Here is a 16,355-nt window from a genome sequence, read left to right on the forward strand (position 1 = left end):
AGTTTGCTGATCCATGTATTAGAGTAAAAGCTACGTTGCTTAACAAAACGACCCCCAAATGCAGTGCTTAAACAAGAATGAATATTTTTCTGTCCCATAATAGTCCAGAGTTGTGGGAGTGCTCTCCTTCATAATGTAATTCACATACTCCAGCTAATGGAGTAGCTCTGTCATCCTCAATATATAGCTTCCAAATTAGCTTCATCTTTGGTGTTCCCCGTTGGTAGGAAGGAAATGAAGAGGAGAATCTAGGACAAGTGTGTCGTACATATGACTTGCATTTACACTCCCAAAAACAAAGAATTAGACTAATGGCTACACAGAATTGCAAGGAAAGCTGAAAAATGCAGTGTCCAGCTAGGTGGTCAGACATTGGTACAGATGCTTATTGATCAGCACCATTCCAGCTTTGCTGTCTGTTCCTCCAGTAACATCCACTTAGCCTCTGATAGGTAATACTAACTACCTGACCTGTACAATTCTAGAATCCTGCCATCTCTATTGCTAATAAGGAGCCCTGTGTTTTGGCAGCCTCCCCTACCACCAACACAGACCTATAGAAGCAGCTACTCCTGAGCTCCTCAGCACTGCCTCGCTGGTGTATACCTTCTTGCTTACTGTCTGGGTCCTTCTGGAGAACACAGTCAGCTAGTGGGTTGTCTAGTCTAAGGACTCATGGACATGCACAACAGTGTGGTGATTGCAGGGGCAGGGGGGTTAAATGGTAATGGAAAAAAACAATAAAAAGATTAAAAAGATAAATCCATTTCAGCATGCCCACCTCTTTGTGGTAGCAATCAACTATCTGTATAGTTCCCCTCACTCTATCTCCAGCCCCTGGCAACCACTGATCTGATTTCTGTCCCTGTAGCTTTACATCTTCAGAATGTCATATAAATGGAATCATATGATATATAGCCCTTTAGTATCTAGTGTCTTTGACTTCGCAAAATGCCTTTGAGATGCATCCATGTCATTGTACATACCAGCAGTTAACTCCCTTTTAATTCTAAGTGGTATTTCTATATTCAATTTCAAATTTTCAAAAAGATAAATTTGTTGGGTCACCTCTATGCCTACCTATGTAATAATGATGCAACAACTTTGCATGATCTTATTGCAATTTGCAGCAAGTAGGAAGTGACTGGTTTGGCCTATATGTTCCACATGTGACCATGGATGCTCCTGCTTCAGAGCAGTTAGCTTCCGGTCCGGCTACAAGTCTGGGGAGATGGCACAAGCGGCTCTCCTGGCCAGGACCCCAGGAGCAGCTGTGTAGGAACTTGACATTGGGATTTTATTTTATCTTATTTTTCAAGAGTTTAACTTAGCTGACATACTTTCAGTTGCATTTTCTCTTTGGATGCTGCATGATGTCCTTAACTTTTATGGACTCTCTGGACAAATATTGAATTAAATGAGTAAATAGCTCTTAAGCCTTGACTGAGATGGCTGCTCCTCCTCTGATCAATAGCTGTGGTTTTTAGGCCCATGATTTGGAAAGATTAATGTATTTTATGGCGACACTGTGGTCAGAAGAGGAAGAACATACTGTAGTCTACATATTTTGTTCTATTATACTATAATCTGCTTTCTTTGTTCTGCTAAGTCTGAGAAAAGTAGCAGAACTCGTTAGACGTACTTGGGAGACTCACACTTACGATGGCATGGTAGGCAACAGAAGTGTTTTAAATTTAAATGACGAATCGATTATTTTATTTTATTTCATTTTATAGAAACAGCCAAGTGCTTGATGCAGATGATATGTTGAATGAAACACCGGAATCATCCTTGGCGAATTTGCCTGATGAGACAAGTGGTGCTTCACAGCTGGAAAGCAGCGCAGAGGTAGCAACAGCTCGGACTTCTACCACAAATAGTGCGGTGAGAAATTTAAGGTGTCGTTCATTCGTAGCACGTTCCTTAAGTTATTTTGAGGAGAGAAAAGACAACTGAAATTAGACATATCAAAACAATATTGCTAGCATTTTTCTGCTTTGCTCTTTTTAAGTTAAACTCTAGAAGCTATCACACTACCAGAGGTGTCAGACTCATTTTTACTGGCGGCCACACCAGCCTCGAGGTTGCCTTCAAGGGCTGAATGTAATGTTAGGACTGTATAAATGTCACTGCTCCTTAACTAGGGGCAAGGAGCTCGGTGCTGCCGGGTAGAAATACAGTCCTGGGCCGGGTAAAACGAGATGGAGGGGGGGGCTCGGCCCACAGGCCTTGTGTTTGCCACCTGTGCACTAGACCAGCACTTCCACTGACAGAGATCATGAATTTCTTTCGTTGAGAGATTTGACTAACTCAGTTGCAGGTGGGTTTTTTCATGGTAGTTTTCTGCAAAGTAAATAATTTTGCAGTTTTATTAAGGATGCATGCTTATTTTTAGTAATTAATAAAATAGATGCCTTTTTAGTCTTTCCTAGGTGAATGTTCAGATTTCAGTAAGCAGCAGTTAAACCCTGCCCAGAGGAAAAGAATCCTTCCAGCGTGGATGTTAACAGAAAATCTAGGTGATTAAAACATTTCAGTACCAGTTATCAGTGGAAGTAGATTTTGTTTCAAGAAAACATTAAGCAGAATTTGAAAGTTTTTCTGAACAAATGGAGCTAGACTGGTAGTTGTGTAAGTGTATAACTGAGCCTACCATTTTTTTTAAAGATGTGTACGTGAAGTCTAATTTAAAACACAGGCTATTATTTTATGCCATTTATCAAACATCCTGCTAATTATTTTTTGATTTAACAAGTGCTAGACTTACAGTGTTAACATAGACTTTTAAATGAACCTGTTACTGTTGTGTCTAAGATAAAAGGCCAGCACAGGCTGGGCTTTATAAGTTAATATAATGAAATAAGAAGTACCAGGCTCACACAGGTGTGTGCTGGAGGACTGAAGAGGAGGTGAGCTGTCCTAGTGCTCCTCACTGTCACGGCAGATGTTACAGTGGTTGATGTCATCTGCTGGGTATGACTATCAACTGAAATTATTAAAAAGTTTTCCACATTGTCTTACGTAGTCAGCATTTTATTTGCAGCTTTTCAGTCATCTCAGGTTCAGTTTCTTTTGGCTGCTTGTTCTCCTTTATATGGATTACATTTTCCTGTTCATTCTCTTGCCCACTGACTTTCTATTGGAAATTGGATATTATAGATATGTTGGAGAGCCTTTTGATTTTCTGTTCCTCTGAATAAATATTTTGGTTCTAATAGGCAATTAATTTGGCCTGATAGTCAACTTCTTCTAATCAGCAGTTAATTCAAGCCCTAAACTCTATTTTCCTGTGTGGGCAGCAGCCATAGTCTCTGCTTAGTTGTTTTCACTTCCCACTGCTGCTTTTTCTCTGGGCTCAGGTCTCTCCCCCATCCACATGTACTCAGCCAAAGGTTTGGGTTCATTTTATCCATTGGTTTTGGTTCTTGGCTCCCAGTGGCTTTCTTCCTTTCAGAATTTTATCCCTAACTTTTGACCCGCTCTATGAGCCTCGAACTCTGTCCTTTGACCACTTAAGCCAGTAAGGTTGCAGCTTTTTGCTCTCTGTGGATTGGGGATGCTCTCAGGGACAATTCACAAGCCTCACAGGATGTAGTGAATTTTTCAAGGTTAGCTTCTCTAGTTTTGCCTTTTGGGTCACTCTCTAGTGCATTCAAATATATATTTTTTTATATTTTGTCCAAAATTTATAATGGTTTTGTTTGGGATGATTAATTTATTCAAGTTACTCTTTCATTTTACCTTGCACATTATCTTTTATAAATTAACAGCACAATTGAATATATGTTTTAGTTGTTATCTTACTATTTTTACTGTTTCTAATATTCAGCATAGTGGTCACAGAAGTCTTCCAAAGTTACAATCAAGTATGTTATGGTCAGAATAGTCCCCATTTAATGCTACTTTGGATTATAGTAGGATCGGAGTGATCCTGTAGGGCAAATAGGTTGTATATTGTATTGAGGTACATGTGATTTAATTTGGAGAATTTTCATATCTAAACCTAAAATTTCCTGCAAGAGTTTTATTTCGTTGTAGTGGTTTTCAATCCCCCCATCATTATATGTATAATACATTTTAATATGTGACATTACTCAGTAATATGATAATGCTCAGTTTGCAGGAAGGTAATGGCAGATGGGGGATGGTAGTGGAGATGGGGCGGGCATGTTCCCTCGGTAAAAGGGTTTCTCTAATATAGAGACTAACTTTACTTGACCAAAGCTGGACTACCTCCCTGCAAACAAGTTCTTTTATTTCACAGTTGTTTTGTGCTGTAACTGCTTCTGTGCTACCACTATTACATTACTTACAATAGTCCAAGATATATTTTGCTTCAAATTATAAATAACTATTAACTTCCACTTGATAGATGTACCGCATAAAATATGAAGCCCATTTTGGGACTCTTCACCTTGAAAATACAAATGAGAGTAATTTGACATTCATTTGGATGGGAAATTATATAGTACACAATGTACTTAAAATGCAAAAGCTTTAAAATAAGATAGTAAAGTCTTTGGATTCAAGTATATCTTATGATAAATTTAGACTTTGGGAGAGAATTTTTAAGAGCAAAGTTCTGTATTGAATTTCTTTAAAGACAGGAAGATTTAGAAGTCAAATAGCACTTGAAATTAGTACTAATTAAAGGTTGGAATAATTTGAATTTTTCTGTAATGTAGTTTTTATTTAATTGTTGTTGTTTTGTTTGTTTAAATAACATATCATCCAGGTCAATAGGCCAGTGCTAGACATCTTCATACAGAGAGCATTTTGATGGTTGCCAGATGGGAGGGAGGGGTGTGGGGGAATGGGTGAAGAGGTGAGAGGATTAAGAAGTACAAATAGGTAGTAACAGAATAGCCATGGGGATGTAAAGTACAGTGTAGGAAATGCAGTAGCGGAAGAACTTATATGTATGACCCATGGACACAAACAATGGTGGGGAGACTGCCTGAGGGACTGGGGGTGCTGGATGGAGGGGAGCAAAGGGGGAAAATCGGGACAACTGTAATAGCATAATCAATAGAATATAATTTTAAAAAAGAATAAAAATAGTCAATAAATATGTAATTTCTATAAAATAGGAAAATGTAAAATGAAACAACCAGATACCATTTTTTGTTCACTAAACTCATCAAAATCTAAACAGTTGATAAAACCAGTGCTTACAGAAATGGGTACCATTGAACATAGTTGGTGGAAGTATAAGTCAGTATAGCTTTTTAAGTTTATTTGCCAGCATTTCTTAAATTTTTAAATACACAACATACTTTGATCCAGAAATACAATTCTAGGTATTTAGCCCTCAGAAGTAGTAGCATTTATACTTTAGCCCTATGTGTATATATAAAAATATATTTGTAGATATATTTCCTTAAACTAAGAAAAAGTTTAGAAGGATACACATCAAATTGTTAATGTAACTGTTAGGAGTGGTTCCTTTGGAGTTAAAATTGAAAGGACATAATTTTAATGACTAATATGTACATACAGTTGAGCTATCATTCACATAATATCACTAACTTCTCATATAATTAAAAACAGTTAGTAGTAGTTAAAACTAAAGAAAATAAACTGATTTGTTTTAATAGTTCATTTCTTTTATGTTTCTATCATTTAACTGTACTTTAACTGGATTTAGAAAAAATTTAAATATCCAGATACAAAGATTGTTATGAGCCAATTAACTTACTTTTTTTTGTACTCTTTGTAAAAAGCATCTTAACAACACTATAAAAATGGCTTTTTCTAATGCAAAAGAAGCTAGTTCTAGTCCCTAGAAGGAATACTTTTAGTAGACAACTTAGAATTTTAAAGAGTTGAATATTTTAAATATAGATTTTTTTAATGTTAGAATTTTATGTGCATATTGACACTTGGAATGTGGCACACTGCCATTTGGGCAGAAACTCAGTCCTATCTAATCTACATGTTTTAGTTTTTATCATAGTAAGCAATACCAGAGTTGGCTTTTTCCCTTGGTTTGACTAATTCATAACTGTTGTAGCATTTGGTCATTTGTTTCACCAAGCTGTACAGTCCTATTTAGCCCTATTTCTTTTTTTAAGTATATTTTATTGATTATGCTACTACAGTTGTCCCAATTTTTTCTCCCCTTTCTCCCCCCGCTCCCTGCACCACCCCTCCACTCTGCACTGCCCCTCCACCCTCTAGCAGTCTCCCCCCAACACAGTTCATGTCCATGGGTTGTACATATAAGTGCTCTCGCTTCTCCTTTCCTATACTATTCTTATCCTCTCCCTGTCTATTTTGTGCCTACCTATTATGCTTCTTATTCCCTGTACATTTTCCCCCAATTCTCCTCCTCCCCCTCCCCACTGATAACCCTCCATGTGATCTCCATCTCTGTGATTCTGTTCCTGTCCTAGTTGTTTGCTTAGTTTTTGTTTTTGTTTTGTAGGTTCAGTTGTTGATAGTTGTGAGTTTGTTGTCACTTTGCTATTCATGTTTTTGATCATCTCTTTCTTAGATAAGTCCCTTTAACATTTTGTATAATAAGGGCTTGGTGATGATGAACTCCTTTAACTTGACCTTATCTGGGAAGCACTTTATCGGCCCTTCCATTCTGAATGATAACTTTGCTGGATAGAGTAATCTTGGATGCAGGTCCTGCCTTTTACAACTTTGAATACTTCTTTCCAGCCCCTTCTTGCCTGTAAGGTTTCTTTCGAGATATCAGCTGACAGTCTTATGGGAACTGCTTTGTAGGTAACTCTCCTTTCTTCTTGCCGCTTTTAAGATTCTCTCTTATCTTTAATCTTGCATAACTTAATTATGATGTGTCTTGGTGTGCTCCTCCTTGGATGCAATTTCTTTGGGACTCTCTGGGCTTTCTGGACTTCTTGGAAGTCTATTTCCTTTGCCAGATTGGGGAAGTTTTCCTTCATTATTTGTACAAATAAGTTTTCAATTTCCTGCTCTTCCTGTTCTCCTTCCGGTGCTCCCATGATTCAGATGTTGGAACACTTAAGTTATCCAATAGGTTCTGAAGCCTTTCCTCATTTTTTTGCATTCTTGTTTCTTTATTCTGTTCTGGTTGGATGCTTATTTCTTCCTTTTGTTCTAAGTCATTGATTTGAGTCCTGGTTTCATCGCCTTCACTGTTGATTCCCTGTATATTTTCCCTTATTTCACTTTGTGTAGCCTTCATTTCTTCCTTCATTTTGCATCTGAGCTTAATCAGTTCTGTGAGCATCCTGATTACCAGTGTTTTGAGCTCTGTATCAGATAGGTTGGCTATCTCCTCGTTGCTTAGTTCTTTTTCTGGAGTTTTGATCTAGTCTTTCATTTGGGCCATATTTCTGTGTCTTGGGGCACTGTCTGGATATATGTTTCTTTAACTCCTTGGTTGTTGGACTTGCGTACAAATGTTTTTCTGGCATTTCTGGTTCTTTTTTTTTAAATTGGTTGTTATCCTTATTTTGGTTGTGCAAGGAAGTGAAGAATTTCTGCCTACTCCTCCATATTGGCCGGAAGTCCTTAGTCCTATTTCTGACAGTTTCTAAAATCATACAGAATGCTTCTTAATTTAGATTCTAATAAATATTTAAATAATTTAGGAAAAGTTTATTTTTAGATAGTTTGTTCATATATTTCCTTTAATAAATGTATTATTTTTATGTTGGTTCTACTGATTTTCCTGTTTAATAATGTGGATAGTACATATTCTATTAGTGTTTTTTCCCTGAATTTAATGGAGTATTTTTTCATGTTATCGAATATCCTTTAGAACACCTCTGAGCAAACCACATCCCATGAGCCAAATCCTGCCCACTGCCTGTTTCTGTAAATAAAATTTTATTGGAATACAGCCAAGCCCATCCATGTATGTTTTCTGTGTGGCTGCTTTCACACTGCAAAGGCAGAGTTAAGTAGTTGTGACAGATACTAGATGGGCCACTGAGCATTTTACAGAAAAGGTTTGCGAACTCTTACATTCCAGCATGAGATAGTGACTGTGGATTGCCTTGCATACCTACATCCAGGCCCTCAAGGGAATCTTTGGACAAATTCTGTTCATGTTCACCAGTCATTTTAACTAAACATATTTATCGAGCATCAGTGTTGCAGTAGGCACAGTTCCAGGTACTGGAGACACACGGTGGGAACAGAACAGTAAAGTCTTGGTCCTTAGGAAGCTATTATTCAAGTGTAGGAGAGATAGACAATAACCATGCATCTTCCTCTTTAAATAACAAGATCTTTCTGGTTTTCTGATTACATAGTTCATGAATTTATTAACAAAATATACTGACTTAAGTTTTCTTACTATGTTTGTTGAACCTTGGGAAATATCACATGGGATATAGAGCCCATTGTTATGAAGACTTTATTGTCTTCATTGGTGAAGTTTGTAGATGTCACTTTCCCTGTTGGGTTATATTGAGTTCTGAAACTGTAAGATAACTAAAGTTGAATTCCTCACTGTGGCCTGTTAGGGGGCTCAATACTATACATAAAATGCATTGTACAAGCTATATGTCAGATTTTCTGTTAGAGAAATTCAATGGTAAAATAAAAATACATGATAGCTAACATAGATCAGGTACTCTTCTATATAGTTTGTATCTCTTACCTCATCTGCTCTATGAGTTATTAGCATAACGACCCTTTTCCAGGTGATGAAACCAAAGTTCAGAGAGGTGAGGTGAAACAGTTAGGGGGTGGAGCCCACCGATGTTAGCATCTGAGCCTCACTGACTCCGTGGCTGGAGCTCTTGGCGATTGTTCTGCTTAATCCTTTTTGTGATTTGCAAAGAAGTGTTTTAAAGTTGACATTAGCATAACTGGAACATTCATTTTACTAACTCCTTTGTCCTTTTTCTTTCTTTTTTGGAGGGGGGTATATATTATTAGCATTTGAAGATACAGGAGATAATATTCTTCTCCTTTTTCTTTGAATATGTGTGGCTGTGTGTGTTTAAGATAATGTAATCCAGGAAAGTGGAAGAGGAGTCTGCAAAGATAAAACCCAAGTAAACATAACACAGCAAGGAAGAAAGCGATTAATTTCACCAGGAAGCTCAGAAAATACTTCTGCAGAGCAAGACTCAGGAAAAAAGTACAAAGATGCTGATCAGGAAGAGTCTATTATTTCATCCAAGGTGATTTTTTAAAAAATTCATTATCTGATTGTTTTCTTCATCAAGTGTTCTAGATAGGAATTAATTATATGTTGTGTACAGCAAGGAAAAGAACAAAATTGCTTCTCATTAATGAGTTTATGAAGTTTATGAAAACAAATACCATATGATCTCACCTATAAGTGGAACCTAATCAACAAAACAAGCAAATGAGCAAAATAGAACCAGAGACTTGGAAATAAAGGACAAATGGACAGTGACCAGAGGGGTGGGGAAAGGGGGATAGTGGGGGAAAGAAGGGGAAGCAGCAAGCAAAAAACACGAATAGAGGACTCATGGGCACAGACCATGGAGGGGAATTGACTGTGGGAGTGGGGGGGGCAGGGGAGGGGAGATCAATGGGGGGAAAAGCAGGACAACTGTAACTGAACAACAATAAAAAAAAGTTGTAAGACTTACACTTACTAATTTCAAAACTGATTAAAAAAAACACTAGCCCATATTTTGTTGGCTTACTGACACTAATCTTTAACACAGTTTTTGCATTGTAGAAAACAAAGCTATATAATTTAGAAATTTTCTAAATTGACACCACTGTGGTTATAATTGGTACCCCCATTCTGAAAACCTGATTCCTTCTATTTTATTGGTCATTCTCAAAAGGCACGTAACTATCTTTTACTCAATCAGTGTGCAGCGAAGAACAACTAATAGGCTACTTCTTAATAGCCTGTTGCAGGATTACTTCTGAGCTAACTTGCAGTGTTTATAAACATTCTTTTTCAGTTTTCGTTAACTCACTAAATGTTTGGATGACTTACACATTCTTTAACACTGGGTACTTAAAGAAAATGAGACCTAATTAGGTGCATGTAAAAAGAGAGCAAGAAAGAGGGGAAAAAAGAAAGACAGCCCCAGAGCTGAAAAGTCAGATGTTGTTCTCCTTGGTGGAGAGGTGGCTTTAAGTGACAGTTTTCATTATCCTGTAGACCTGTGTCTGAGCTCTGTGAGTCCTCATCTTTTTAGTCTCAACGAGAGCCAGAGGAGTAGGATTGGCTTTGGGATAGTGTGCACTGGAATCATTGAAAGGCCGGTAGCATTCAGTAGCAATAATTGCCAGGCCTTTCGTAGTGCTCGCTCCTGCTTCCTCTCCCATCAGATCAGACCCAGCTTCTCTCTAGGTCCTTTCTTCCACCTGGAGAGGTTGGGTCTGAAAATTATAGTCTCACCCCCTTGCTTGCTTTGGAAGTTTAATAAATGGAAACAAAATGTTTTCTGACTCAGTGCATTGGCCATAAAATCTTATTGAGGTAAAACTTGTTTACTTTGAGTCCTAATAACATGTTCTACTCTCTGAACATATCAATATAATTGCCTTTGTTTTCCAGAAAGAGAAATTTTTTTTTCAGAATAAAATCTATAGTATACATGTTTTACTATGTTTATTTCACTATCAGTTTGATGATCACAAATAAAACTTTCAGAAATACCTTCTTAATTGATAGATTGTAGAGAGGAGCAGAAACAGATCCAAAATATTTGAGGTATTTATGAGATTTTGATGACATCGAGGGAGTATTCATCCAGGTCCCAGGAATGCCTGAGCTCTACTTGGCCAATTGCTTTTCCTTGTCATAGGGTTCCTGAGGAAACAGGAGAAACAGGGCTCAAGGTTTCATAACCTTTTCATAACCCTTTCTGCAGGGCTCTCTGGTGAAGCTGGGCCAGAGAAGATGACTTAGACTGAGACCCAAGGAGACCTTTCCAAACTCACCCTCCATCCCCACCCAGGTTCAGTCTTAACAGGGGCTCACAGCTGGTCCCAAAGGGACGTCTGCAGGGTGGGAGCAGGTGAGAGGGAAAGTTAAAAAGAAGTGAAAGCAGGAAGCTGGGGCCTCCTATTTATAGATGAGTGGCATGAGATCGCCAATTACAAGGGACTGAGAACAATCTGACCAGGCCTGCAGAGTAGACTTGGATCCATTTAGTTGGAAAGAATCAATCACATTCTCCTGGGAATGGGTGAGTAAAGAGATAGCGAGAAGGGGCAGAAATCGCCTTCCCCCTACTGGGCCCTACTCCTGAGATTCTGATTCAGTTGGTCTGTGTGGCCTGTACATTAGTATTGTTTTAAATAAACTTTTTCAATTTTAACATATACTCAATGTCGAGAGCTACTGATGTACCATCATTCAACACCTTGGAGGAAACTGAGGCCCAAGAACACATAGCTAGAGACCTTGGGCCTCAAACATAGGTCTTTTCATTTTCGGTACAATGGATTTTTCTACCATACATATTAGGCTGTCTACAAAAGTTTTGTGACTCTAGTAACTTCTGATAATGCAAATAACTGCTCTGAGATAGTCCATTTTTCATTACGTATCTTATGTCTTTCTGCAACTCTTACCAATTACGCAGTTGTCTCATTTGGGAGTGAAAATGAGCCTGCTTGAACTTAGGAACTTTAATGGAAAGAATGGTATGTCCCATACAGAGTCTAATTGGGACTGGGTTGTAAATGACCAAAGGAAGCCTGACTGAATCAACTTCAGCAAAATAGTATTATAAAGTATATCGACTGTCTATGGCTGGGAACAAGCTACCCCAACACTTAGTTGCTTAACACAACAATGATTTATTATTTCTTATCATTCTGTGGGTTCGCTGGGCTCAGCTAGGCAATTCTTTTATGACGCTTCCAGTGTCAGCTTGGCTGCACTCAGCTGGGAGCTCAGCTGCGGCTGGAGCATCCATGGTGGCCTCGCTCACATGATGGTGCCCCAGCAAGGGCTGATGGAATGGCTGGGCCTCCCTCCCTCTGCTTAACCACGACTAGTCTAAACTGAGAATCTTTCCCTGACAGCTGGGAGTGAAGGCAGAAGCTTTCAGGTCTCTTAAGGCCTAGGACTGGAACTGGTACATTATCATTCCTGCTGGATTCTTTTGGTCAGAGAAAGTTACCATGTCAGCCTAGATTCAAGGGGGAGGGATTAAACTCCACTTGACCGGTGGAGTGATTTATGTACAAAGGAATGGGTGGGATTGTTGACTGCCATCTTTGATGACCATCTGCCACACAAAGATATCAGAGTAATTCAGTTCCCAGAATGGGAGGAAAACAGCAGGAACTATACAGGTTATATGTAGGTACCAGTCAGCGACCTGGTCAAAATCAGGTTGGTCTATAGTTTTCCCATTGTTGTCTCTTGAGTCATTCGTTACTGCTATTGGCAGGCTTTTTCACGTGGTGCACAACATGGTCACAGGTAGCTTTGGGCTCATGTCATCCAGTTTTTTAAATTAAGAGGAAAAACGAGAGTCTCTCTGTGGTTCCTTCAGTGTTAAATTCCAGGGACTTGGATGATGGAATCTCCACTTCAACCATTTATAGTGGTCAGAAAGATGAGTTAGTATTTTTACCTCTTTCTGAGCCGTGTGTCCATTCATTTTCAAATGAATGAAGGAAAGAGGTCTAGGAAGAAAAAGTGGTATATGTTACACTATTTTCTTTTTTTTACTACGGTTAGATTTGGATAAATTCAGAGAGGAGGAAAAGAACAGGTGGTTTTCTTAGCTTGGTCGAGATCACCCTAACCAATGAGGAGGCTTGAAGTGCTTGGGAACATTGGGGTACACCACACGCAGGGGAGGAGAAAGACACTTCTTTAACCTCTTTTGAGGGAGGTATTCTGAGTTAGGTGTTGAAGGATGGCTGCTGTTAGCAGGTTGAGTTGGTGAGGAGGAATGCTGTCAGTGAAGGGCATGGTTTCTGAGCAGGGCACAGAGGCAGGAACACGTGTGTTCCATGAATAGACTTGCTCTGTCCTGTCTGTGCAGCTTCCCCCTGTGATCGTAATTGCTGAAGCAAATAATCTGGCTGTTAAGTATCTCATTTCTCTACATACAGATGCCTGCTCTGGAGTCTTAACTCATTTTTCTTCATGGAAATAGCAGGGGAGATGAAGACTGTAACACTTATTTATACAGCTAATTCTTAAGGAAGGCTGTAACCCCTACAGCTCCGCAGTATTGGTTTACTACATCAAAGAATCTTATACCCTTTGCTCCTGATTGGCTACCTGGGGTAGTACCATTTATAGCATAGCTCTCATCAGTCCCATAGAAACATCTTTTTATTTATCACTCATTCATGTACTCAGTAAGCATTCATTAATAGTAATAACAGCGTCATCAATTATGTTATTAACAACAGCAAATAGAAACAAACAAAAAACTTGCAACCATTCTAGGCTAGACCCAGCACTAAGATATACTTATTTCATTTAATTTTTAGAGAATCCTGGAAAGTAGGTTGATTATATATCTAGTTTATAGATTAAGAGACCTGAGGTTCTGAGAGTTTAAATCAACTTGTTCAAGGTTAAAGGTTAAGAGATGGCAAAGCTGATATTCACAATCTGACTTACTTCAAAGAATATTCTAATAATCATTTGTATAAGAGTCTATTATGTGCAAGGCAGTGTTCTAGAATCTGGAATTAAAAGATGTATAAAGCAGAGTTAATAAGGAGCTCATAGCCTTGTGGGAGACATGATTCGAGTCATAAAATAAAGTGTTCACGCGTCAATTTTGATGGGGGCTTTGAGGAGGATTGCCTACACCAGCTGCAGCGTTCCTAGGCAAGAGTTCCTAAAAGAAAGGATTGAGCTGAATCTGAACAGAAGAGCAGTAGGCGTGACCTGGGTTCAGAAGAGTTCATCCCAGGAAGATGGGGCAGCAGGTATAAGAGCAGGGGGTATACAAATAGTGTGCTGGGAACTATTGTTTTTAGAATTCTTAGTGCAAAGTCAGGAGGCAGCGTGAGATGAGGGTGAAGCCAGCATTGGGGATAGTTCATAGAGGGAGGACTTCCAGATGTTTTCAGCCACAGGGATAATCCTGGCAGCTCTGCAGAGAAGAGATTGGAAGAAAACAATATAAAAGACGGCGGGAGGAGAGGAATATAGAGGGGAAGGCCTGGCTGGTATGGCTCAGTGGATTGAGCACTGGACTGCAAAGCAAAGGGTCGTTGGTTCAATTCCCAGTCAGGGCTCATGCCTGGGTTGCAGACCAGGTCCCCAGTAGGGGGCACGCAAGAGGCAACCACACATTGATCTGTCTCTCCCTCTTTCTCCCTCCCTTCCCCTCTCTCTAAAAATAAATAAAATCTTTAAAAAAGGGGGGGGCAAGGCAGGGAAGAGGGAGGAGATCAGGGTATCAACACAGTCAAGAAATAAAGCGAGTAGGACCCAGGGCAGTAATGTTAAGGATGATGCTAAGGCATTGGATTAGAGAAATATTTAGGAAGCAGAACTGCAGGACTTGTTGCTGGGATCTGAAGAAAGTGAAGGAAAGAAGGAGGGAAAGATAGACTTCCAAGGTTCTGGCTAGAGTGAATAGATAAATTATGTTGGCCACAACTATTGTTCTGAATACAAAGAGAGGATTTCAACTTTGACATTTTGAGGTGCGTTACATATTGGGGTAGAAATGTTGAGCTAGTGGTTGAATAAATATATGAGTTTGAGGCTCAAGAGTGAAGTTGGGGCTAGAGTTTAGGATTGTTTAGTCTTTAGCATGTGGGTGTTAATGGAATTGATGCAGGACAACTTATTAGTACAGACATTCTTTCCAAGGACAGCTTGGAAACAACAACAATGAATTACCTCACTGAACTTGTATTAGGGGGAAGTTCTTTATCCTGTCCTTTGTAGTACATAAAAACTTCAGATGCTTGAAGGATGGGAAGGGCAAGTTAATGGACTACTTTAATAGTCTTAATAATACCTTCCAGCCCCTTGAGCGCCAAGGTCTCCTTTCATAAACTCCATGCTCCTCTAGTCCCTGAGGCCTCTAGCACCTGTTTTACAGTGTAGGGGATCTGGCCTCTGGATAATGAATCTCTAGCCCCCCATACTTCATTCTTCACATTTTCATTTAATCTAAGAAATAAGAAATGTAAGTACTTCCATTGTGTAAATATACCACAGTTTTTTGATCTACTCATTTGCTGATGGAATTCTATGCAGCAGAGAGAAAGAAGGAGCTTATACCCTTTGCAACAGCATGGATGGAACTGGAGAGCATTATGCTAAGTGAAATAAGCCAGGCGGTGAGGGACAAATACCATATGATCTCACCTTTAACTGGAACCTAATCAACAGAAGAAACAAGCAAACAAAATATGACCAGAGACATTGAAGTTAAGAACAATCTAACAATGGTCAGGGGGGAGTGGGGAGGGGACAGTGAGGAGAGGAGATTATAGGAACTACTATAAAGGACACATGGACAAAATCAAGGGGGAGGGTGGAGGTGGGGGAGGGAGGTAGGTTTGGCTAGGGTGGGGTGGAGGGATGGGGAGAAAAGGCATACAACTATAATTGAATAACAATAAAAATTTTTAAAAAAAGAAATGTAAGTACGTATAAAATATGGAGCTCTTGCCTTTCCCTACTTCTTCAAGTGCAGAGTACCTTCTGTTTCTCCTGTTCCCTCACTTGCCAGTTCACTTGTTCTGACTCATGAGCTTTGTAATTGGCACAGTACAAATTTATGTCTCAGCAAACTTACAAATTACTGCATGTAATGGATTTTGGGGATCATTTATAAATAATTGAAACCATGATTGTTAAATTGTTGAATGCCAAGGGTCTACTGAATATCAATATTTCATGGAGTTCTATAAAGAACATTATGAATTCTAGCTTTGGTAACTCTTAAAATAGTGTATTTGAGAACCCCCTGACCCACAGAATTGACATCTGTGAATTTATAACTTTTGTCTTTTAGAATAAATTAGCAAGTTAAACATATTTCTTGTGAAAATATTTTTTTAAAGATTTATTTATTCATTTATTTTTAGAGAGGGGAAGGGAGGGAGAAAGAGGGAGAGAAACATCGATATGTGGTTGCCTCTTGTGTGCCCCCTATGAGGACATGGCCTGCAACCCAGGCATGTGCCCTGACTGGGAAATGAACTGGCGACCCTTTGGTTCGCAGTCCAGCACTCAACCCACTGAGCCACACCAGCCAGGGCTTGTGAAAATATTTTAAAAAAACAAATCTTATTTCATGGAAGTAGAGGGAGTTGAAATATGATGCCAAACATTTCATGTCTTATATTTCATTTCATTTTCTTCGGTTTGTTTTTCATTTTTAAAAAGTAAAATAATACATGCTTGTGAAAAAACAGTATTCAGAAGCATGTGGAATAAAAAGTGAATGTCTTGATTTGTACCT

At 38.9% G+C, this 16,355-nt stretch overlaps 1 protein-coding gene across 5 annotated transcripts in view; it reads left to right on the forward strand.

Moving 5' to 3' along the window:
• APLF (aprataxin and PNKP like factor) overlaps window positions 1-16,355 on the forward strand; it is a 117,203-nt gene that overhangs the window by 36,093 nt on the left and 64,755 nt on the right. For 4 of the 5 annotated variants that reach the window (XM_053924157.2, XM_053924158.2, XM_053924155.1 and 1 more), the window contains exons 4-6: window positions 1,737-1,884; window positions 2,423-2,519; window positions 8,953-9,131. In XM_053924157.2, the coding sequence (XP_053780132.1) occupies window positions 1,737-1,884; window positions 2,423-2,519; window positions 8,953-9,131 (424 nt within the window). The remainder of the gene's footprint in view (window positions 1-1,736; window positions 1,885-2,422; window positions 2,520-8,952; window positions 9,132-16,355) is intronic. The other variant, XM_053924159.2, reaches the window with a different exon arrangement.

Source organism: Desmodus rotundus, chromosome 5, assembly GCF_022682495.2.
Source record: "Desmodus rotundus isolate HL8 chromosome 5, HLdesRot8A.1, whole genome shotgun sequence".
NCBI lineage: Eukaryota > Metazoa > Chordata > Mammalia > Chiroptera > Phyllostomidae > Desmodus > Desmodus rotundus.